The sequence below is a fragment of the Rhea americana genome, unplaced genomic scaffold (assembly GCF_003343005.1).
Source record: "Rhea americana isolate MKP2758 unplaced genomic scaffold, rheAme1 scaffold_120, whole genome shotgun sequence".
NCBI classification, from domain to species: Eukaryota; Metazoa; Chordata; class Aves; order Rheiformes; family Rheidae; genus Rhea; species Rhea americana.
Window position 1 is genome coordinate 1,972,725 of NW_028185262.1, and position 23,503 is coordinate 1,996,227.

A 23,503-nucleotide genomic window follows, 5' to 3' on the forward strand; every position below is an offset into this window, starting at 1 on the left:
CTCTGAGCAACATCTGAGAAGAGCCCGCAGCAAAATCACACACTCATCTGTTTAATAACGCCCCTTCTCCAGCTCCCACCCGCACGCCTCCAGCACTCTGGACATCACGGCTGCTGGGCTCTGCTCGGCCTCGCTGCACCCCTGCTGTTGCAGCCATAGAGGACATCGAGTTCTCCCCAAAAATGTGAGTGTAGACAAAGCCTCTAAAGCGTCTTGCCTCAGTAGCTAACCAACTGAGCGAGCAGCTTTGCAAGCATTAAGCCTCCAGCTACCAGCAGCAAAAGGTTTGCTCTGTGGATGCAGAAATGTAATTAAGATCTACAGGGCTCTGTCAATCACCAAGGGGAAAGAAACAGCAGGAAAATCTCTCTTGGGACTTGGCAGAAGTCTATGCATTACTGGTCCCAAGGTGCCTGAGGGACTCCAGCTAGGTAGCACAAATCCAAGCTGCCTCTGGAAGAAGAAGCGGGCTCTCTGCCTTCCAACTGCCTCTTCTCGATTGCTTTGTGAACCATAACCCTCCCAAAGACAAGACTGTGCTCTCCTCACCCTCCTCCTCAAGCCTCAAAACTTGCCCCATCACCCACCCCAAGGAGGAAACAGCATTAAAGATCATCTCCTCCCTCTGACAGCATGCACAGCTCCCTGACCATCAGTCCCGCAGAACGTATCTTGTTGGAGCCCAGAGTACCTTCCCCTCAACCAGCCACCCATCACGGCACTGTGTCCCCTGCTCCCTCACACTCCTGGGAGCTGGATCTCAGCACAAGCACCAACATTGCAGTGCATGACCAGCAACCCCACCACACTGGCTCCCTCCCATCCTGGACTGCCCTCAGGCCACAGCCCTGCCTCGATGCCCTCTCCGCTCTCCTCTTTGACCTGAGGGAAGCATTACCCCTTGGTACAAAGGAAGTGTGGAAAGTTAACAGCCCCGTGAACAACAGTAAACCCCCAGGGTGTCCCCAGAAGAAACGGTTGCTGGAAAGAGCCAGTGCCATGTGCACAGGAGAGAGAGCAAGCCCCGGCAGAGCTGGGCACAGAGRGGGTCTGGGGCTTTGGCCTGGCACCCCAAAGCAGGGGCTGGGGCATAAAGGAGACAGTCTCAGCATGGRTCTCCTCTTCCCCAAGGAGGAGGCTCTCAGCCCTGCTGCAGCAGAGCTCTGCAGACACCTGCCTCCACCCCAAAGCCAGCACAACAAAATGCTCCCCCCTTGCCCCAATGCTCTGCCTGCTGCCCTCCTTGCTGASTGGTACTGAACACCTACCTCCCCAGGTAGGACAAGGGGTGCGCCCTAGAGCAGAAGGGGTGAAGGAGCGGAAGACTAGCAGCAAAATCTCCACAAGCCATTTACTGGTTGCCATTAATTGCAAAACCCTCCTTTCATGGCCAGTCCCATGCCTCAGTCCCAAGGAAGGCAATTCCCTGGCCCTGCCCTGAACTACTGGCTCTGGCAGCAGGCAGCACATCTGCCGGCAGGGGAGGAGGGAGGAAACACCATGCCCTGGGGCTTGGCGCAAAGAATATAAGGGGAAGCAATGATCAGGAAAGGCAGAACCTGCAGAGAGCAAACCCCCTCCCATTCAACCCCAGATGGTCCCCAGGAAAGTCTCATTAACCCTTCCCCTCCCGGCCAAACCAAGGAGTTTAGACAGGCAAGATGGGACGRGGTAACCCCCTGGGTGCCCCCAAACTGAGCCATCCTGCACAAAGCCAGCACACTCGCCGTCGGCAAAGGGGGGAGTCAAGAGATGCACACAGCGCTGCAGGAAAGCCGGGAGGGCTGGGGGGAGCCTCGTGCAGCCACAAGCCCGCGCATTGCCAGCGCCCACGATCGCACACAAATTGCTTCATTAAATTTCATCACATTAAGCCAGTTTCATGAATTTAGCATTGTCCCCGGACTATTGTTTGTCTGAAAATTAAATTACAGCAACATTTGTTGTTTCAACAAGTCTGTCAATTACAAATGAGGCCGGAGAAGGGCGATGCACCGGGAGGCAGGTGATGCCACTTCAGCAGTCACTTCTCTGGGCTGGCTGTCCCAGCAAAGGTGGGCAGTGCGGCCACATCTTCCTTTTTGGGGGGTGGGGGGGAGCAATTAGCAACTTTGCGCTATTTTCACAGGAGCCAATCATGCCAGACATGGGAGAAGCAAGCCAAGCTGCCCAGCAAGTACCAGCATTGCCATTTTGGATCAGATACACTGTCCTACTCATCCACTGGACCAGCACCGCAGAGGCAATAATCCTTCCAGRCAGCCAAAACCTGTAATTACATTCACATGAGGAATTCTGTTCAGCAATCCAAGGCTTTTTGATCTTTCCAGATTACAAAGCTTTGCTGTGAACAGGAACTCTCTCAAAAAATTTCTCATTTATTCTTTTTCCCTTGAGCAGCTCCTCTCTGCAGTATCAGAAACAAAGGTGACAACCTTTCGCTTCGTTAAAAAAGCCTTTCGAGTGAAGTGGACTATAAATAGCACCCAAAAGTGACCCATATCCTCAGCTGAGGGGAATGAAATGAAGAAGAGTGAACGAACAGCTTCAAGGTCAGGGAGACTTTTCTTTGTTCAAGGTCTGGTAATTTTATCAATGTTAGGAGAGTAATCYGAAATACATCATTGTGGTTGAAGCTAATAAAAAACACACGGGCTCTTTCAGCCTGGCATCGTTTCCTTCATTTTTACACAGATTATTCCAGGAAGACGACACTTCCCCCAACACTAGCTCTCTCAGCGCTACCTTGCCCTATTATATTTCTACTCCACTAGCTCTTCGGGACCTTACGCAGTGCTCCAGCTCTGTCTCATCAGGCCTGRCCCTGCGCAGAGCAATTGACAGACACTGCCCTCAAGAGCACGAAGTGTGACAAAATTAAAGCACTACCAGATTATCCAGCCGTGCTTCGTGAGACCACAGGGTTGCTGCCCATCGTCTATTCTCTTTCTCAAACTCTCAATCTGCAGAGACCCAGCTTGTCACATGATGCTGGCTCTCTTCCTTATATCCAGCTGCTAAATTGCATTAAAAGAACTAAGTATCCATTAAGTAAAACTTTCCCACTATTGCCTCCCATGTAGACAATTGCTCTAGCTGCCAGGGGGGTGTTTTGTGACAGTGGCTGGTCCACGGGCACACAAAGAGCAGGAGAGGTGCCAAGAACAGCTCTGTTACACGGGCCACCCAGGGAAAGGGCCTGGGGGCTGCAAAGTCCACGTCAAACCCCAAACAATAGCACTCCCACCACCCTTCACACCCGCTGCTGCGTGTCTCACTGCAGCCCTGGCTCTCCTCCACACAACCAAAGGCCCTTTCCCTTCTCCCTTTCCCATCTCGACCTCCTTGAAAGCTAAGTGGGGTTTTACAGGGGAATTTCACAGCTTGAAAGCTCTTGGAATTGTGCCTGCATCTTCGTATTTCTTCTCACCTAAGAAGCAAACAGTGATGCTGCAGAAGGCAGGAAGGTATAGTCAGCGCACCGCACAAAGTCAGCTTCTCCAGTCAGCCGGAGATGAGACACATGAACCTCAAGGACCCACAAAAGGGCAGGACAGCAGAGGAAGGATGTGGAGCTGGGGCACAAAAACATGAAGTATTCTGAGCTTTAGAGTGTGGGGAAACACGAGAGAAGAGAAAAATGAGGGAAAAKAGTAAGAATCTGAAACGATTCCATTCTGAGTAAAAAGGGATTGGAAGGTGGACACTGTTCCTGKGGTCTATCCTCTGAACTCTGGGGCATTTACACCCTCACCTCTTCTATCTGAGATGTTCTCCCCTGCCAGCACAATYCCAGGTCTCTTAGCCTGCTCCAGTCTACACTCAGCCATGCAACGGCGTCCAAYCAAGGGATTACAGCGAGAACCCATCAAAGTCATTTCACCGTGAAGCACCATCATATAAAATGCTAAGTATTATCCTTATTGTGGCCTAAGCCAGGATTAGCACCCATGTCTCCTAAGGCTGGAAGACTCCTTTCCTTATCCGGGCAGCATGTCTAAACCCTGRTGCCACGTCCCCAGCTCTGCTGCCCTTTGACGAGCGGGGCTCTCGGGTATTTGCGCGCATGAGAGGCACACCAGGATTACCAGCGCAGCCCTGATCCGCATGTTTGTTTGCATTGTACTGCACAGGTTAAGTCTGACCCAGACAAGATCAAGGCTGAGCAATGTGGCCCTGTGGACTGTAATCACAGCATGCCACACGCGTTTTGCCAGTTCCCAGCAGGCCGAGGCTGAGCTCCTGTGCCTCCATCCTGCAGTCCCCAGGCGAAACAGAGGGGCCATGTCTCGAACTGCAATTCCAGGGGCCTGGCRCTGGCCTGGACCATTATAYGCATTTGACCACACACCCCAGCTCCTCCARTTTCACAGTTCATCCCACACTGGTGATCCTACAGGGCACCTATCCTGACGCCTTGGCTGTTCCTACCAGTCCCAGTCATTAACATCTTTTCCCCGCTCTGTTTCAGAGAAGCACAACTTGTAATTAAACGAGGGAAGGAGATAAAGGAGGCCAAACTTCAGTTCATCCCGAGCTGTCTGGGGCCAAGCACATGTGCCCAGCACCTGCCCCCCATTTGTACTCGTGCAACAGAGACGAACGACCCCTGCACATGCCCAAACCACAGGGACAGATGATGGGCTCCAGCGGCCGCCAAGACCGCCAAGTGGCAGCTGAGACCAGCATCCCTCATTCCTACTGTCTTACTCTTGATTTATGACAATTTTTCCTGGAGGCCCCCGAGCCACCTGCCACAAGGATCACGGCAGTCAGGCCACAGGGGATTAGGGCCAGCTGACTTACCCAGCCCTCGCTATCTCTACCTGAGGCAGCGCTGGGACACACGCAGACCCAGCTAACACCAAAATCAGCTCAGCCCTGACCGACTTGCTGGCAAAGGTCTGGATTAGCCACAAATTGCAGGAAGCCAGGCTTTCTCCRCCACAGCAGGGCATCGCGGTGCCAAGCCAGGCCTCCTTCCTTCCCCGCCGCCAAGGCGGCCGGCCACCCTTCAGCGAGCTTCCCGGTCTTCCCAACATGGATCATTCTGCAGCCCAGCGGGATGGTGGAACAGCTCACCCGCAGCGTGGAGACGCAGATACGGCAGTGCAGACCCACAGCGCTTCGTGCTCCGGCACCTCCTGCGCACCGCCCACCTCTCAATTCACTGCTTTTTCCACCCTCAGTCCTCGAGATCACCCACCTCCCCMGGCTCCCAGTGGGGCAGCCCAAGTTAAATAAAAACGGACAGGGCCGACAGCAGCACTGCCCCTGGAAGCCGAGAGCTGGGGCAGAGCAGGCRGCTTCCCTGCTCCAGCGGAGCGCAGATTTCCTCCCTCCAGCGAGCCATGGATCAGGGCAAATTCCTCAGGCACCATTAATCTGGGCTAATGGGGCTGCACAAAGGCAAGGCTGGATACCAACACTGGCCCTTTCCACCCCGGGAATAGCCGAAACCCCTGCCTCAGAAATTGCTGCCTTCCTGATGAGCTGTGGGGCTCCCCTGCGTCCTCCCTTTTCTCCGGTCCCTTTAGTGGGAGGTARGAGCTATTCTCCCACCTGAAAAGCCAAAATTAGTCTGCGTTCAAGCCTGTGAATAGACACAATGCCTCTAATAGGAGGGACTTGACAGAACTGGGGCCTCCTCCCTCATTTCCATCTCAATGGGGTGGCTTTTCATCCCACCCCATCCATCCCCCTGGGGCCACCTCAGAGGTCTCCAGCAGGAGATGYGCTCCCATTTCTCAGAGTGGAACAGGGGTCAGCAGCAGGAGACCACAGCGTCGTTCTGCCCCTGTCCTGGTACCCCGATGCAGAAGATAAATGCTGAGCAGCTTCATGCTTTGCCAGTCAAGCTAACCCCTCCGGCTGGAAGGGAAACCACAGAGCTTGCTCGCAGCAGAAAGCTCAAGAGCTTGCCCCAGACCCCRGTCTCCAAGCCACACCTCTTCCCCACCCTGTCCCGACCTCCCTTTGCCAGGCTTCAGCTAAGGTCAATGTGGAAGGGACAGTGTTTCAGTCCCGAAGCTCTCTGTTCCAGTGACRGTAAGTCCCAACTCTAAGACAGACGCCTGCCCATAGCTGTGTGGTCCCAGCTTGCCAGAAGATGGGAAAAGCGTCCTCAGCTCAGTCCACCAGGCCCTCTGCCTTGCAGCACCCCCAAAAGACTTTGGGGAATCCCRTTTTTCAAATCCTGATTTTAAGACACTTGGATCTTCTTGCCATTTTCTCCCCTCAACCTATTCCCACCACTGTCCTTCCCCTGGCTCCTGCCTTGCTATAGGTCACACTTCCCAGCAGCCAATCCTCTGCACCCCACAAAACCGCATATCCCCTTTCCAAACAGAGTCCAATACTCAGCCCAATGRACCTCTGCAAAATGTCTGGGGGGCAGGGGGGCTCAGCATCCCTCCTGGTGACCCCAAAGCATGGCCTAAAAGGGGCCCGCTGAAGAGCGGGTGCAGGGTGGGACGCTAGGACCCGAGGACACGCGGAGCTCTTCTGCCTGGCTTCTTTCTTCCCCCGGCGCTAGTGAACCGAGGCCACCTCTGATTTACAGCCCTGCCTCTGACCGCTGCAAACAGTCCCACAGCAACGGCAGCAGTAACAGCGACGGCGCACGGGGGCACGCACCCGCAGGCTCTTTCTTCTCTTTCCCAGCCATACTTTCACTGAAACAGGGCAACGGCCCCTGCCAGGCTGGAGGGGCTCCAGGGCATGGGGCGATGCGCCGGGGCAGGCCGTGAAGGCAACGCTGCTGCATTCCTGCCAAYGCCGTTCATGCTCCCGAGCGGCCCCTTGGACCAGGCTCTGCTCCGGCTCACGTGGCCTCGGGTGCGAGGATGCTCGCAGGGCTGCTGAAGTGCTGTTTGCCCTAAGATCCCCTTTTTTGGGGGGTTTCAAAAGCCAAGTTCACACACAGCAGCTCAGTTAAAGATGAGGGGTCTTTGCCATCTCCCTCCATCCCYAGGAAGGACAGACCCACCTTTTCACCCAGCACCTTGTTCATCTAGCAAAAAAGATCATTTTTTATTCCAGCCCTGCTGCTACCCCGCAGCCACACATACCCCTTGGTGAGASAGGAGTCAGTCTAGGCCCTTCCTAGCACCATCTCATGTCACCTCATCACTCACGCAGGGCACACGTCATCCTACCCTCCCACATCCCTCACTCTCGTTAGTCCCCTCGTGCTATTTTTGTCATGCGCTGCTCAGCTCCCTCCACTGCATCCACCCTTCCCCAGTGGCACAAGCATCCCTCCGGGGACGCGTGGAGAAAGGGTGCATTTGGGAGGCAAGGGCCTGGTGCGTTCGCTCAGCAGGGCTCGGCACCAACCACCACCCGAGCCTCCCAGCGCAGCACCCACCTTGCCTTCTGTCTGCCCAGGTCCCGCCRGCTGCCTCAGCCCTTCCCTGGTCCCCGAACCGAGACACTGCTCTGGCCAGAGGAGCCTGCAGCAGCTTCTCAAGGGCTCAGCTCATCCCTGCTCCTGAAAAAAGTCACCTTGCCCTGACACTCACGGAGGGTGTCTGGGTGAAGCCCGGTGGCGACGTTACCTTACACGTCCCCAGCTCCCACGGCAGCCGGCRCGGGCTGATGGATGGAGGTGACGCGGCGTGCTGCCTCCAGCCACCCCGGCGCGGGAGCCGGGGAGACCTGCACCATCAGCACTTTCTGCAAAGGAGGTTTTCGCAGGGCTTGCTGCTGCATCCCCGCCGGGCAGGGAGCCAGGCTCGGAGCCCTCCTTCCCTCATTTCTTCACCTGCCGGCTTTGTGCTGAGCACAGAGCAGATGGAAAGAAAAGCTACAGCCCGCGAGTCGACAGGCCTGGGGCATCGGGAGGAGGGAGCGGGGTTCAGGGCTGCGCAAGCAGCCGGCGCAGCCCTCGCAAAGCCAGAAGCATAAAAGACAGCAGAAGCGGGGACAGCCCCATCCCAGACAAGGCAGGAGCCCAAACCCTCGCAGGGTCTCTCCCAAGGAGACGCTTGAGGACGGGAGCCAGCAGCCGCTCCCAGCCCCGGCCCCGCTGCCCATCAGCGATCCCAGAGGCCAGCGGTTCACGATGAATTTCTAATTGTTTCCTCCAACAATGAAACATCCTGTTCGGAGCCAGGCGGCTCAACAAAGCCAGATGCCGACGAGCGGCAAACGGGGCCTCTTCCTCCTTAGCAGGAACCAGGCAACGCGCAAGCAAACGGCCCTCGCGCTCCTCGCCACGGACCGGGCAAGGGAGGCTCTGCTTCCCTCCTCCCAACCCCATCGACTTAACACACCAACCCCGGGAGCCTCCACCTTGATTAAAACAGCCAGCACTTAAAAAGACTCCAGCAAGAGCTCTCAGGGGGGCGGGGAGCCGCCAAGAGGTATTTGATGGATTCACTTTGGCAACCGTTGGCTACCTTGTCATGCCAATAAAATTATTGCTATTGATTGGAGAGAAAGGCAGACGCATGCTCCACAGCCCAGATCTCCCTCCCGGGGCTGGAGCGACTTTGCAGAAGCCCAAAGGAGCTGCCTGCACTGTGGGGAGGGGGAGAGTAGGGTTCCTAGGGAGGGGACAGAGCAGGAAAGGGCAGAGGGACGAGGCAGAAGGAACAAAAGGGCCTTGTGCAACAGGGACAGCTGGCTTCCTGGGCTCCACCTCGGGGCCCTCTGCCACGCAGAAGGAGCAAGAGCCACGCAGCGAGGCTCCTGCCACATGAGCGCTGTAAGACACAGCCAGCAGGGCCAGGCAAGCAGCATCCCCGGGGCCAAGCACATCTGTGCCCCCAGGGTGAGCACAGGGGCACAAAGGGGAGACACTAAGGCCACCCTCCTGCAGGAGGGCTACCCTGGCAGTGCAAGCAGGCTACGCTGCCAGAGCTACAGTGAGCCCTGGCCCACGTACAGTGCAGTGTCCAGCCAGGCTGTTGCAAACATGTTTCAGYAGCACCTACCCCAGGTACAGCATCAGACATTTAACCCTCGCACTATGCATTCAGCAGGACTGGTGCCTTCAACTGGGGCAGCAAAGCACAGCAGGAACCCCACAAACATGCCCTGGGGCCGGGGAGAGGCAGCAATGAAGGCAGGCAAGGCAGTTGGATGTGGTGGAAAAAATGAGATGCTCAAGGAGCCCTAAATGGTCACAGGTTCACCCTGCAGGCTTAACAGACCCTTGGCCCAAAAGCTGCCCCTGCCAAAAGCCGCCTTTGCAAGGGGCGGCTCCTTGCAGGACAGCAGAAAGCAGGGTCACAAGGGGAGTTAAGCCTTTCCGCACACGCTCTGCGAGCCGGATTTCACGCGCTGAGAGACAACGAGCCCATTTTCAGCCAGGAGCCCCTTAAGCTGCATTAGCGCTAAGTACAGGGTGATGGGGAAGGACCCGCGTGGCTGGTGGGGACAAGGAATGGTGCCCAGAGCGGGCAGGGAGCCTTCTGGCTTGTACTTCCAGGCCCACACAGACTGTAATCCTCACCAAGTCATGCCTACCAAACACTGCCTTGTACCTATGAGAGTRACACGCACATCTGTGGCCCAGAAGAGCTGGTTTTGGCAAGGTCTGTATTCATACGTCTGATGCTAGCCCCACCCTACTGCCCTGGGGACCACCAGGGTGGTGGATACCAGACCCCTGCAGTCGAGGAGCTGCAAAGCCTCCCCAAAGACAGCAATATGATCTCCACACAAGTACCAGCAGATCTATCCTCACCTCCAGGAGCCCCCTCCCTTGCTATGCCTGCCCAAGAGCAAGGCATCCAGTTTGAAACTAGTAATCCAGTTTCAACTCACTACTACTTCACTCCGAGGCATCAGTCTGGACATGCCTACACCAGCACACAGTCTTTGGGGGAGGTCTTGCCCTCACTGTGTACCTATGTAAACTTATAGGGACCTATATGACCACTGAGCTCAGACAAGACAAATTAAGGTCATTAGACGCTCCCAAAGCCAGCAGGCAGCCTCCCTGGGGGGGATGCAGCCCTGCTGAAGAYAGGGTGAGCAGAAGGGCACAGCTCCATCTCCTGCTCAGAAGCCCTCAACGTTAATCCTGCAGCCAGCAAAGGAACCAGCGGCCAAGATACCCAGCACATGACTAGCAGATGCCCCACCAACCCGGAGGGGATAATTACTGACTCATTGCACAGCTAGAAAAAGGGGGAAGAAGAAAGTGGGGCCATTCATGATAGGAAAATATTTTGCTTTTAAAACACTAGAAGAAAAAAAAATCATTTCTTGGAAGCAAACAAAGCAGTGGAGAAAAACATTAGTCCTGCCCCAGGCAGCAAGGGAAAACCAGACAGGAGTCTAGCAGCAACAAAGGAAATCCCTGCAAAGCACAGGACCAGCAGCTTCCTCCTTCCAAACTGATCCCTCCACCCTGCCCTGGAGCTCAGCTCCCCCCAGCTTCTTGCTGAACTTCACAGCATTGATTTTGCGGTCATGCTGCCAGACAGGACAMGGGTTGCGGGTATACCTCAGCGGCCTTCTCCAGATTTTTATGGTGCAGATAACTCCACACAGTGGGAGCACTTCTACAGGCTGCACCTCTGGATCCCCRAAGTACAGCACTCACGCAGCTCCCTCCCCACCCAGGGCTTCCCTCTGCAGGACAAGGGGCTGCAAGGGAGTGCTCTGATCCTCGCCAGGACAGGAGAGGAACACCGTCCTATGTTTGTGTAGGGACAGGGATGACCCACTTAGCTTGAAGAGTTTATTTGTTTTATTTTTATTATTATTAAAGCAGAGAAGCCAAAGAAATCAGACACGGGGCCAGCTCAGCTGTGCCTTCTGTGGGAGAGAATAAACAAGCTGCAGAGAGCAGGAGCTCCAGGGGGGAACAGATTCCCGACACAGACGCTCCCTAATGCGTTAGCACCCAAGGCCATCTGGTTTCAGAACGARTAAGAGAGCTAAAGGGATTACAGCGGCGACCGGACAGCCAGATCTAGACAAAGAAACATCCTCCAAAAATCAGAGCTCAGCTGGCCACGTAAGAGACTTTCGATCTGACACCACCTCAGCCAGGATGTACTGGTCACACTGCCTCACCCCTGGGCCTGCCGAAGGGATCCTCCAACACCTGGATTTAACCCCCTGTGGGWCCAGGCTTTGTATGCAGGCAAGATCCCATTAACAGAAAGATAATACGGTCCTGTTTTTCGCAATAGCACAACAGAGCACCCAGAGCAACCTGACAGCAGGGGCAAAATGCCAGCCCACTGCCAGGGAAGTGAGAGCAGTGCTCGCCGTAAGTGTTGCCACAACCTCATAGCAAATGGTTGTAAGAGTTTAATAAYAATAAAAATAAAACAAACTCTTCATCCCACAAAGACTGAGATATGCCCACCACATCCACATGATACACCTCTCCCTAGCCACRCTGCCAGAAGCTCAGTCTGGCTTAAAAAAAAAAAAAAATCTTTGCATGGTCATGAAAACAGATTGACACTGTCCCCACTGAACAAGGCAGCTGTGAGTAAACAGAATTTCTCCACTACATCCCAGCTCTCATTTCAAAAACAATAAAAAGTATGCCTGGTTCCAAGTCATTCCCCAGCGAGGAATGAGTCCCTGAGCAGGACCCTGTTGCTGCCTGGGGTAGCTGCAGCCACTAGGCTTCAGCCGCCCCAGCACTGCTCTTCCAGCCCATGAGCAGCCCAGAAGCAGCAAGAGCAAAGTTAATGTGGGGGACAGGGAAGGCTCAGAGGTGCCATCCTATTTTTCCATGTCATTATTAAAGCAAGCAAGATCACAAGTCACAGAGGCACAAACCTATTTCAGAGGAGTAGACATGGATGGCAAGGGTCATGGCAGGCTCTTTTCATCCCGTCTCCCCAGCACACATCACCCCAACACACCAAGAGCTGAACTGTGCAATGCTCTCCAAGTCCATAAGCTCACATCCTCCCTTCTCTGCATGTCTCTTCACCACCCCCATCCAAAAATCACTCCTTTTCCTTCATTTATTGCCAAGGCTAATCCCCCTCTCCTCTATGCAGGGCATCATATGAAGTAGCTGTTTGCAAAGGAGCAGRCACAAGCCCACAGAGACCCTTCCCAACCCACTTCTGCACCACTGGCCCCAGAGAGGTCACTTGAAGTCCCACCACAATGGGCCCAAATTACCACCCAAAGCCCTGACTAATTCTCTTGTTTAATCCCCCTCAGCAGGGACAGCAACCTTGCCAGAGGCACAGAGATGGCTGGGATCAGCCCCACAAAGCAGGCTCCTTTCCCTCATTTATATCGCAGGGGACCGCAGCAACCCAAGAACCACGGAGAGATTAGGCCCAGCTGGCAGCTTCGAGAGAAGCAGCTCATTTTGCTCCTCAAAAATAACCAGGCAGCACCCAAAATTGGGTCAACCCACAAGGGCCATACCAGAGCTTAGCAAAGGCCCTAAGGCAGTGCCTAATTTGCACAAGGAGCAGATGGCAGGCTAACAAGGCCAACACCAGCATGGACTCCAGACTACAGCTCCCAGGAAGCCTGGTCCYCCAGGCTCCAAGGTGCATGCTACAGCAACGGGGCAATTACTGGGATGGGGGCTGTTGCACTGACCAGCACATGCTTTCCCATGCRTTCCTTCTTCCCTCTCTCCCTGCAACACTGCGCATATATGAAACCAAGTCCTTGGCACATGCACATTAAGATGCAACTACAGGTGCAGTTTTGAATGTGCCTTTCAAACACATGACTGAGCACTCTGATTTGCAATTATACAAGCAGCTTTTTGTTCATTGGACCTTAATGGGAAAGACAACCCAGGGGAAACTGACTGCCCAATAAAAAGATGACATGTCAAGTGAGGACTGGTGATTTCCAAGTACGAGTCAGCCATTAGGAATCCAGCCTTGCTTCCCCTGCACAGATTTCTTCTGGAAGTCCCCACAGCAACATGCTTACAGCTCATATCCTCTTGTCACTTCCACATTCCTAACAACCTTTATACCACAGGGTGCAAGAACATGTCCCGGACACCCCATCAGATAGCAGAGGCTAGAGAACTGATAGGAAATGGCTCACATCCAAAATTGGCAGTGTGCTAGAAGTCATCCCCACATTACTCACCCTGGCAGTGGCAGGAATTCCCTAGACAACAGAGTCCTGTGACTGTTGGCAGAGGGCAGCCAGCACGAGGAGCAGAGGGCCCTCCGAGCCTGGCCTCTTTGCATAACTTCAGGCCATCCAAAGATAACCGCATGCCTAGTACGCAGGCAGAGAACAAGCACAAAGCAGACTGCCACATCTTCCAGTGCTATAACCCACTCAGCATCTCTGTGGTCCTAGATCTCCATCCCACCCAATGCCTCCTCCCTGTCCCAGCCCACAGCTCCCTTYTGCTGCCATGCTGCAGCAGCCTATCCCCAATTCTGCAAATGTACCTTTACCCTTACACTGGGTCCCCTGTTTTCCCAGCTGGCTGGGGCTTACAATGACTTTTTCTCCCAAATTACAGTCTCCCTTCCCTAGACTCCTCCAAACTCAGCTTTACCCTCAACACCCTACAGGACAAAACTTCTTGCATCATTGATGCTTCACATAATACCTGTTAACCAAACTGTCCTTGAAGCCAGCTCCTGTGGCAGAGTAGGCAGGCTCCTGTGTGGGAGGATGCGTCAGTAACAAGTGCACTTTGGTCAATCTTCTTGCATGCACAGCACCAGAAAGAGAGGCCCCAGGGTGCAGGGAGACGGCCAGGAGGGCAGGTCGGGGACGCCAAGGACAGGCGACGGGCTCCAGCTGTGACAGCAGCAGGTGCTGCCCCAYGCCCCAGCCTCATAGCAGCAACTGTTCGTAGCATGGCTGGGGAGATACGGTAAGGAAACCAGGCTCGTGKAGCTTTTTCGGGGGACAAAGGAAGGCTCTGTCTGTATGCAGCAGCCTGGACAAATGCTGGGCAGGGGAGCTGCCATCCAAGGAAAATCCAGACAGAGCAGTGACTCTGCCCTGACCTTACCCCGGCCCAGCTGGGGAAACCAGTGCCCCTTGTCACATCAGCATCCATTACAGGGCTCCTGGGGATGGGGAGGACAGAGCACCCATCTGTCCCCTGCAATGGCTCCTGGACTTGCACAGAGACACCATCGCTCGCAGAATGCTCCTTTATTGTAGCGTCTAACCCAACCCCAGAAGAGAAGCCCTGAGGGTGAGAACACAGAGCTCACCCCCAAAGCTGCCTGTCAAACATGCAGTGGTATGAGGCAGGCAGCCTGCTGGGCCCTGGCACAGCCGCCCTYCCACCTGCATGCAAAGGCATTGATGACCAGCAGGAGGGCAGAGAAACCTAAGAGGGGAGCAAAACCACCCAGYGGTGCCAAGCCAAATGCAGGCACTTGCCAAGGGGACAGTGGGAAAGGCTGATCGTTCGTAAGTGAGGGGATTATGATCACTGCCAAAAGATGGGCAGGCAGTTGGAAAGCCTCTCGGCCAGCCCTGCCAGCACCCTTCTGTCCTGCCATAGGAGACTTGCTGCCCACTCGGCTTTTCATGATGTCAGGAAGAACTGGGAGTCCCACGGCAAGGAGGTAGACCACCACACAGCCCTGTGTCCTCAGTGCTCACCTTCACCCCCAACACTGCACAGACACAGCAACACTCTCTAAACTGTCACTGTTGTGCTGCGCTGTTCCCAACACCAGGGCCCAAACCCATTGCAGTAAGGCAGCAAGAAGAGGTTTCTTCACCTACCACCTACAAACATTCGCTGAAGCCAACTCAAGGACCAACTCCTGGCTGTGCCTCTCAAATGAAAACCTTGGGTTGGGCTTCTACCCATTTAGACATCTTTCAAATATCTCCAGCTCCACAGAAGTCTAAGAGGGGCATTTCCCTACCAGCCTGGGGTGCCAAACTGGACTTGCACAGGTAGCAGTCAGGGCTAAACTCTGGTTTTGCATCCCTTTTCCCCATACCTCCAACCCCTCTTGTAACTTCGCACTCTCCTTCCTGCTGAACCTATACCAGGTATCCCAACTCCAGCTGGGGACACATTAGCAGCCCCTTCTTGTGCTCCCCTGCCAGCTGAAGCTCACTCATCCGCAAGGCTCTCCCAGGGCAGAACTTGCTCTGTCCCCACACTGGAGGGCCTTTCCCTTCCCATAGCGTAGACCGCCAGGGCAGGCTCTGATTGCAAGGGCTCCCGGGGAAGATCAGGTAACTGCCGAGGCAGCKCTTTGCCTGCCCTCCAGGCCCAAGCAGGCAGCCTCCCGCAAGGTCACAACAGCGGACGGTTCCAGCCCCCTCAGCCTCTGGGTGACAGCAGCCACCAGCCCAGCACTCGGAGCTGGTAAAGTGTTCCCATGTCATCATCCCATCATCGGGGAGCTCTGCTCTCCCCTCGGGGCCTTCTAAGCCACTTGAAGCTATGTGGAAGTAGATTTGCCTCCAAACCCATCCCAAAGCCTGCTGAAGCCCTCCCAAAGCACTGCCTTCTTCAAGTGCTCCAGACACCAGCAGCACCACCTAGCTACAGCTCTCTGCCAGCAGGAACTGCCCCAGCTCCCATTTCTCTGAAACAAGGTGCAGAGAGAGCCTGCACTGCTCTGGCAGCTCACTTCTGCCAGTGACAAAGGTTTCTAGCCATCTCCATCCCATGCACCACCTCCAGGCCACTCAATGTCACTGTTCCCCAAAACACCCCACGGCTGGAAACTGAAAGCCCTCTGAAAGGCCCTGACATCCCRTCCCAGAAGTGCATGACTCTCTCTTTCCCCACCAGAGGGGAAAGGCAATGGCAGTACAGTAAGCAGGACAAGACAGCACTGTCCCTCAACATCAAAACCAGTAAAGGTACACGTCAGGGTGGTATGGACACAACAGCGCTGCCAGTCACTGTGGACCAGGCCACCGTGCTCCCATCTCCAGCTGGTGCATGGAGCATCTCCATGCCCATCTCCCTATGGGAGACTTGGTCACCCCAAATGCTTCAGCCAGGAGCAGCATCTTGACATGGGCTCTGCTCCTGACACAGCTAAGATGACCATGACAAGTGTGGGCACAGGAAGACTGTGTCCTGATGATCTGAGATATAAGGCAGAGAGCATCCATGCTGCTCCAGGAGCACTTTATCCCATGCCCTGCAAAAAGGGGCTCCAGGCACCTCCATCCTGCACAGCCTCCTTGCCTCACTCAGCATCACAGACTGCACAAATCCTTGCAGGACAGTAAATGGAAATTCTCTGGGTCCTCCCTCTCAGATTGGGCCTAAAGACAGCACCAAGAGATGACATCCCTGAGGGCCAGCTCCCATGCACAACCCAGTGGATCCAGGCTGCTACAGTTGGGTATCCTCAGAGACATGAGAAATGGGTCTCCCTAAAGCCAGATTTGGTATCCTCTGCTAAATAGATATACACTGCCCCAGGTCCCTGCAGGACTAAAGGTTCATCTCTCTGTTGGTCTTCCTCCTCTCAGATTCAAAGTTCAACTAGAATCCACCCTCCTCACGAGTATCAGGATCAAGGTTTCTCTCTGTCTGAAGTAAGGGACCTAGGCAAGCTGTGATACATGTACCAAGCTGGCCCACAAAGCAAGACCCTGGCACCTGTAAGGGGCAAACCTACAAAGCTTGCCTGGAGTCCCTCGGCTAAGACAGGGTTGAGATCTATTGCTTTGTTCCCCAACAAGCTCCTGCTTCATTTCTTTGTGCCCTACAGCACATGCCTTGTAGCCACTGAGAGACCCTACAGAACTAAGACATACTGGTGATGGACAGAAATCAGCAAAAACAAAGTTAGGAAAAGGTCTCTGGGAGACGGGCCACTCAAGCCCATGGGCTCAATGTTCTAACCTCAGTCTTGACTTGGCCTTGTACCTAGGCAACAGTGCAGTCCCAGAGTATGCACTTACCCTACACAACCCCCTTGGAAGCAGCTCTGAAGCTGCAAAGACCAGGGGAAAAAAAAAAGTGAAAGAAAGGAGGCAAAAAAGGAAGGAGAGAAAGATCAAATCTGCCATGCAAAAAGGAACTGCCAGCATCTCTAGATAAATAAGGAACTGGAAGTGTAACACTGTCCCCATGGCTTTGTGAACCCTCCTCCTACACATGCTCCTTCCCTCCCATCCCCATCCTTTATGCTGGCACAGGCTATTTAAAACCTCCAGTTTGGAGCTCAATAGCAGGAGAGACAGCCAGAAACACAAAACCAGTCCCTTCACATCCCTTATCAATCAGGAAGGGAGGACAAGTTGCCTCCGTCAGCTCCCTGCCTTCCACAGGCACTCAAGCCAGCCATCAGCAGTGCTCCTGCCAGCTGCAAGCTCCCTTGCACCCTGGAGACTGCAAGAAGTAAAGGAGAGAAAGCAAAGCAGAGGATTCAGGATGGAGAGCAAACCTCGGATTCAGAAACCCCGCTGCAAAGATGATCTTCCAAAAGCAACATCGCCTTGCATTGAGCACGGGGCAGCTAGGCAGGAGTCCTGCGCTCAAGACCCAAATCTGACAACTTTCGGCCCCATTGCTGCAGTTTTCCATTTACAGACTAAAACAACAGTATCCCTGCTCAGAGAGGATCCTTTTTTTCCCCTTCGAAGGTGTTTCACAAGCTCTTGTCTTGGGGAAGGGAAGAGATACGGCCAAGGAGCGTGTGCAGTTCAGACTGAAATAGGAGCTGCTCTGCTGGAGAATAGGCACTTGGTCCCTGCTCCTGGCCCCAAGGCAAGGCAAGGGGGCTGCTCCCTTCCTCTCAAAGGCTACAGGCCAATGCTCCAAACTTCATCGAAGACGTTCAAAACAACCTCCCCTTCCCAGCCACTGGCCAGAGACACCAAGCCGGGATGCTGTGTCCAACGCCGGTTTCTGGCTGTCAGCACACAGGGAGGGGGGCTGGCGATGACGGGGCCTCTGTCAGCCCTGCTGAGCTCAGCGCACGTGTGCGTGCTGCCGGAAGGACCGAGACCCTGCGGGGACATTGGTCTGACCTCCCCACAGCCCAGCTGCCCCCTCCTCCCCACACTGGCCCCTCACAGCCTGACACCAATATAATGAATTAAAAACTCTCCCTGGCCGGTGCTGGGCTGGCTTGGGGCCAGCCGCTGCATTCCTCACCCACTGAACCAGAAACCAGCACCTCGGCAGAGAGGCGCTTCCTCTCCTCCGCCTTTTCTGCTGGGGACGAAGGGGAGCGTCAGACGGAAAGGGCTGCTCGCAGGCCAGTGGCCCAGGTTAAACACAGCAAGGGGAGCTGGACATACCGGGGCGACCCAGCACAGCAGAGGCGCAGGAGCCAAGAGCTGTGTCCTGCTCTTGATTGCTGCCAGACACCCCGGTGATTTGGGGTTCCCAAGTAAAAAGAGAGAGCCATGCTGACATCTCTCATGGAGCAAATAGGCTGAAGGAATAATCAATAACCATGGATCATGTCCATACTCACTCACTCAGAGACTGAAAGCCTCCAGGACAGCTTAGGACTTTCCTAATAYAACACCTGAATACCCAAGAGCATGGGTATTTTTAAAAGCTAGGATTAGGAGGGGGAAAAAAAAGTTTAAGACACAAAAGAGTTTAAAATTCAGGGCATTCTGCCCATGATGGGGTGCTGGAGAGCCCCATAAGCCACCTTTTCTTCCAGCAGAAGGAGTAAATGGGCCCAACTCTCCAGCTAAGCCCTGATCTTCCTGCCTCTGGCAGGGATTATGCCAGGACCTTCGATATGCCTTTGCCTGGTTGAGGATGCAGTTAATGCAAGCTGTGTTTATACAGGGCATGTACAGCTGTAATTATAGGAACGATGTTATGATAACAGGAAATCCATGCCCCGTGGAGATAGTGAGAGAGAAACACACACACAGAGCTATTTGCTAATTGCCACCAACAAAGCAGCCTTTTGTGCAGCAGTGGGGTAACGGAAGAGGAGTCTCCCCCACGTCACAAGATGGCTCAGGGCAAGTGGGCTGCATCACCTCGCTCCACCCAAGAGAGCTCTCCTGCCAAGGGAAAGGATCAGACTAGCTAGGCTCCTGTTTGTGGCACAGGGTTGTCTGCCCTTGGGCTCTCCTCGACCACGGGCTGTCTAGGCAGCCGTAACCTGGCACGGCAATGGGAACACAAGGATGCTACCAGTATGGGCAAGAGCAGAGGAGAGACAGCCTTCCCCATCCAGCTGCCTCTCAARAAACATATCCAGGCCTCCAAAGCCATGGCACTTCACAGCCAGCTCAAATGGAATGGGGAAGCCCAGGACAAAACCTAACTGGATCAGAAAAATCCCAGCTGTAGTAGAGCACAGCTCACCCTGACCTCAGCCAAGAGCACCACTCTCCTGCAACTGGGGTCAGACATCCAAATTTAGACTCTACTTCCTCCATTTCAACCAAATTCAGGACCCGAGGGTAGCAGATGAGGAAACTCCGAGCCCAAGAAGAACCAAGAAAAGCTCCATCTTGCCCATTTCAGACAAGCCAACACTGCCACTGGGCTAGAAACTTCCATCAACATCAAGAGCATGAAGTCATGAGCACCCACCTTTGCTGACCCTTTCCAGGTCAATGGCAAAGCACTCTGGCCCTGGACAGACAGAACCTGTCCCGTGACACTTGCAGCATGAACCAGCGCCCCGAGAGACGAGATGGACACTGATGCAGCACCAGTCAGGACTCGATTTCCCTATGTTATAACCCTTTCAGAAGAYAGAGGTTTAGTAAATCTGACTAGCAGAAAAGAGCAATGGGAAACTGTCACTCACCAGCACTTTTGCTCACTACCCACAACACATCAAGTCCTGCTATGAAGGAAGCACAGTCCTATCTATGAGGGGCCAGCTAGCCAACCACACATCCCTCTGTCACCACAGCACAGCATCCCACCCATCGGTATCGCTCAAGGCRTCCTACCTTTTTGATCTTCCCGCTTCGTGTGCCTGCAAAGACAACGGTTTGTCCTCTGTAATCGTAGGCAGCCACCGAGGTCATGCCATCCTCCTTATCCACAAAGAGCGGAGTTCCCTCAATGGTGACCGTTCCACCCAGCGGCTGGTTAAAATCCTGGCCGCAGAAATTGTCGTCGATCTGCAGCGGCTGTTGGAAGAGAACAGAGGAGAGATGAGCTTTTTGTCAATATGCTGACACACTACATAAAGCACGGAGGCACCAAGGGGGTGACTGGGACGTTGATTTAGATCGACGATGAAGAGAGGAAGTGATGGGAGCCCCCAAGGACTCACTGCAGCCTCCAGTTCAGGCCAGCCCCAGGGAGGTTTCCATCACCTTGCTGCGCAGCACGAGGCATCAGCCAAAACAACACAGCCAGCTGCAGCCCACACAGGCTTCCCTTCCCACAGGGTGATAGGGCAGGGGGCCACGAAGGCTTTGCAAACAGCAGCCTGGCACCAGGAAAAGCCAGCTGCCTATTAACTGCAGGTATGGCCAGCCAAGTGCCCAGAAGGCACTTCTGGGGAGATGGGGATGTTGGAGGCAGTAARTGCCTGCAGAGAGGCCACCTTAGTCACCAGGCTTGGCCTGTTCCCTTTGGATATGGTTGCAGGAAAAGCTACAAAAAGTAGGGCAGAGGAGGAAAGGTAACAGTGGCCTGAACTCCCCAGTGCCTGTCAGCTGTCTCCCACCACCATCCCATTAGCTGCTATCTACACACAGAGCTCCACCAAGGTCCTATGTCCCCCGAAACATCCCTAGCTTGCAATGCCTCCACCTCCCTCCCCAGCCTTGATGTGTTCCCCCATCCCTCCCTCATCCTGCCCACCCAGCCATCCCAGCAGCTCAGCAACCTGCTCTCCAGACTTCCTGACAGGGCTGGAGCTGATTGCTGATCTGGCTGGTTTAGAGAACAGCCACTGCCCCAATTCTGTATCTCCAGTTCTTCAATACTCTTTGCATCCTGTGGATTCAATTACCCTAGCAGCTCTCAGCCTGAGGCCAGAAAGGAGGTTGTCAGTAGTTTTCCAAAAGATATGAGAGTCTGCCTGCTCCCACTCCCCCAGTGAGAGCAGCTCTGCCCAGCCCCTTGCATCCAGCTCACAGATAAAGGGATGGGACAAGGCATGACCTACGATTCCTCAAAATTCCCTGTGCACTGATGCAAAGCACTTTGGACACACCCAMGCAGCATTGATAGTGAGCAGCAGCAGATTTGGTCTTAAGGGCTAAACTTTCTAAACTCAGTGCAGATGGCCAAGAGGCAAAAGAGGCCTGAAACCTCTCCTTGCCCCCAATGTTCCTCAGGAGAGGTTGCAAGAGCTCTCCCACTATCCAGTGCCATTTGTGTCAGCCAAGACTTTCCTCCCTAAGTGCAAGGCATTATATGGATACTACAGAAAACAGAGAAGGTCTGCGAAGAGGATCTGAAGGCCTATGAAGCAGGCACAATACAGGGCAGGCAAAGGGATGGAGAAGGATGAAGGTAGTGGGCCCCCAGCTCAATCTGAGCACTAGCAGAGCTGGGGGGAGCCATGGTTGAATGCCCCGTAGGCTGCCAAGCTCACTAACTCTATCCACAGAGAGCTGAGAGCACAGCAAGGTGCAGAGGCATTCGTGGGAAGCTTCTGGGCAGCGGGCACATCCCAGCAGGAGCATGCTCCAGGCAAAGCTGGAGAGCCAGGCTCAGAGCTGCTGCCTGCCAGGCAGCCGCTGCAGAAAGTCGAGTGCTGGTCCCGCCATGAGATTGTTTTAGGGTTTTATAAAATAGGCCAAACCTGCAAGGCTAAAAAAGCCTAAGCTCAAATCACTGCTGAATCTAATTATACACCCCAGCAGGGCTGTCCAGATAGCCCCAGGTGAAAATTTAACATCTCACTTTGCCAACAAGACACCTTCAGAAAGGACTTCAGCCTAACTAGAGCTCAGCTGCCCCCTTCGCATCTCAGCCCTGGGATGAGAGGCATCACACACGGCCAGAGGCCCTGTCAGCCCGCTGCAGCGCACCAGTGCCCTGTGCTAAACTCATCCAGGCCTCCTCATGCACAGCATAGCACCAGTCTGGAAACTCTCCCTGCCAGCTTTTATCATCATCCCAGGCACTCACTGCACCATTTCACACAGATGTGCACACAGGAAATTCAGCACAACTCCTTGCCTCTACCCCAGCAGCAGTCAYGTTTCAGCAGGGGCGACACTGCTCCCTGCAGAGAGCTCAGCAAGGGCACTGAGCAGGGAAGGTGCTAGAGAAAGGAAGGAGGATTGCTCCTGGGAAGTTGGGGRCAGCATCAGCCATCCCCCATATCATACTGGCTTGCTCTCTGACATGTTCTCTGCCATTGCATTCAGGACTGCACAGAGCACACTGCTTTGAGAGTGCAGTGGAGAAGAACAGGGCAAATCCACCCTAACTTCACCCTTGGCAATTCCCTACACAGGGGAAGAAAGTACTTTGAAACAGCTGGCAGGCCTTGCTTCAAGTAGAACTTGAGGAAACAYCAGCTTTTAGCAGAAGGGAAGAGCAGCCACCAATTCAACATCCTGTGTGTTAATCCCCTGGCGCCATGGGCAAATGGGGCAGCTGGTGAGCAGAGCCAGCCCTTCAGCTCTCTCCGGGCATGCAGCTACTCCCAGGTCTTCATTGCTTGCCCTCTCAGCAAGGCAAATGTCTATGCAAGGGTTTACTCATCTGGGTTGCTTCATGTGAGCAGGCTACTGAACAAGGAAAGGGGCAGCAACTCCCCAGATCTCAGCCCTCAGTGACACACACACAGCTGCAACTGTTTGCAAAGTAATGTTTGCAGGATTGGGCACAAACCCCCTAGGCACTAGTCAGACTGGCTCCCCTCAGCCACAAAGCAGCAGCAAAACAACCTGTTCTCCATCCAAAAGCAGAGCCGCAGCTGTTCTCTGTCCTCAGCCCTGGGTGCAGGGAGCCAGCACACCATCCCTGCTCCATCCCYGGTCGCACCCATCACAGCCCACGTCCGACAGCGGCGTTGCTGTGGTCTTGGAAATATGCTAGGCTAGTACAAATTCTCTGTGAGCATACACATCTCTCTCCCTCCTCACCCTGGTGCTACCTTCAAAGCAAGATGGTCTGTAACAAGGCAGGAGTGGCTAAACACCACGTCCCAGCCCTCCCCCAGGGACAAAACACTTCCCAGCCAAGAAGGTGCCAAGACAAACTAAGCAGGGCTCCTCAAAGAGGTTCACTTCACAGAGCAAAGCCTCCAGCAAGCACATTACCTACCAAACCAATTAATTCTTCCTCCTCCCACAGGAAAGTTTTGGGGATGTCAATGCATATTTTTGCACTGCCTTGCCCCTTTCCCACTGCACCCCAAAGAGRGCATCTACTCCTGGGCTCACTCAGCTGCAGCACCTGGATGGGCTTGGCAGTCACCACTGGACTGCGGCTCCCCTGCCAGCATCAGCTCGTGTTGGTTAAACACTTTCCTGCATTGGCGGATCCGGGAGAAGCTTTTTACAAAAGCGCTGGAACAGCAGCCAAAAGCCATTGCGGTTCAGGCAGTGCCCGGAATTGGCAGAGACAAACATAGGGCAATTTTCCCAAATGCTCCTTTCCCCTGAGTGCTGCCAAAGAGGGGCTGCAYTATCCCTGCTAGAGAGTTTGGGGATTCAAAGG

General features: G+C 54.3%; 1 protein-coding gene across 1 annotated transcript in view; it reads right to left on the reverse strand.

Annotated features, from left to right (window-relative positions):
* PLXNA1 (plexin A1) overlaps nt 1-23,503 on the reverse strand; it is a 145,424-nt gene that overhangs the window by 112,222 nt on the left and 9,699 nt on the right. Inside the window, exon 2 of the mRNA XM_085324285.1 lies at nt 19,819-20,001. Within this exon, the coding sequence (XP_085180411.1) occupies nt 19,819-20,001 (183 nt within the window). The remainder of the gene's footprint in view (nt 1-19,818; nt 20,002-23,503) is intronic.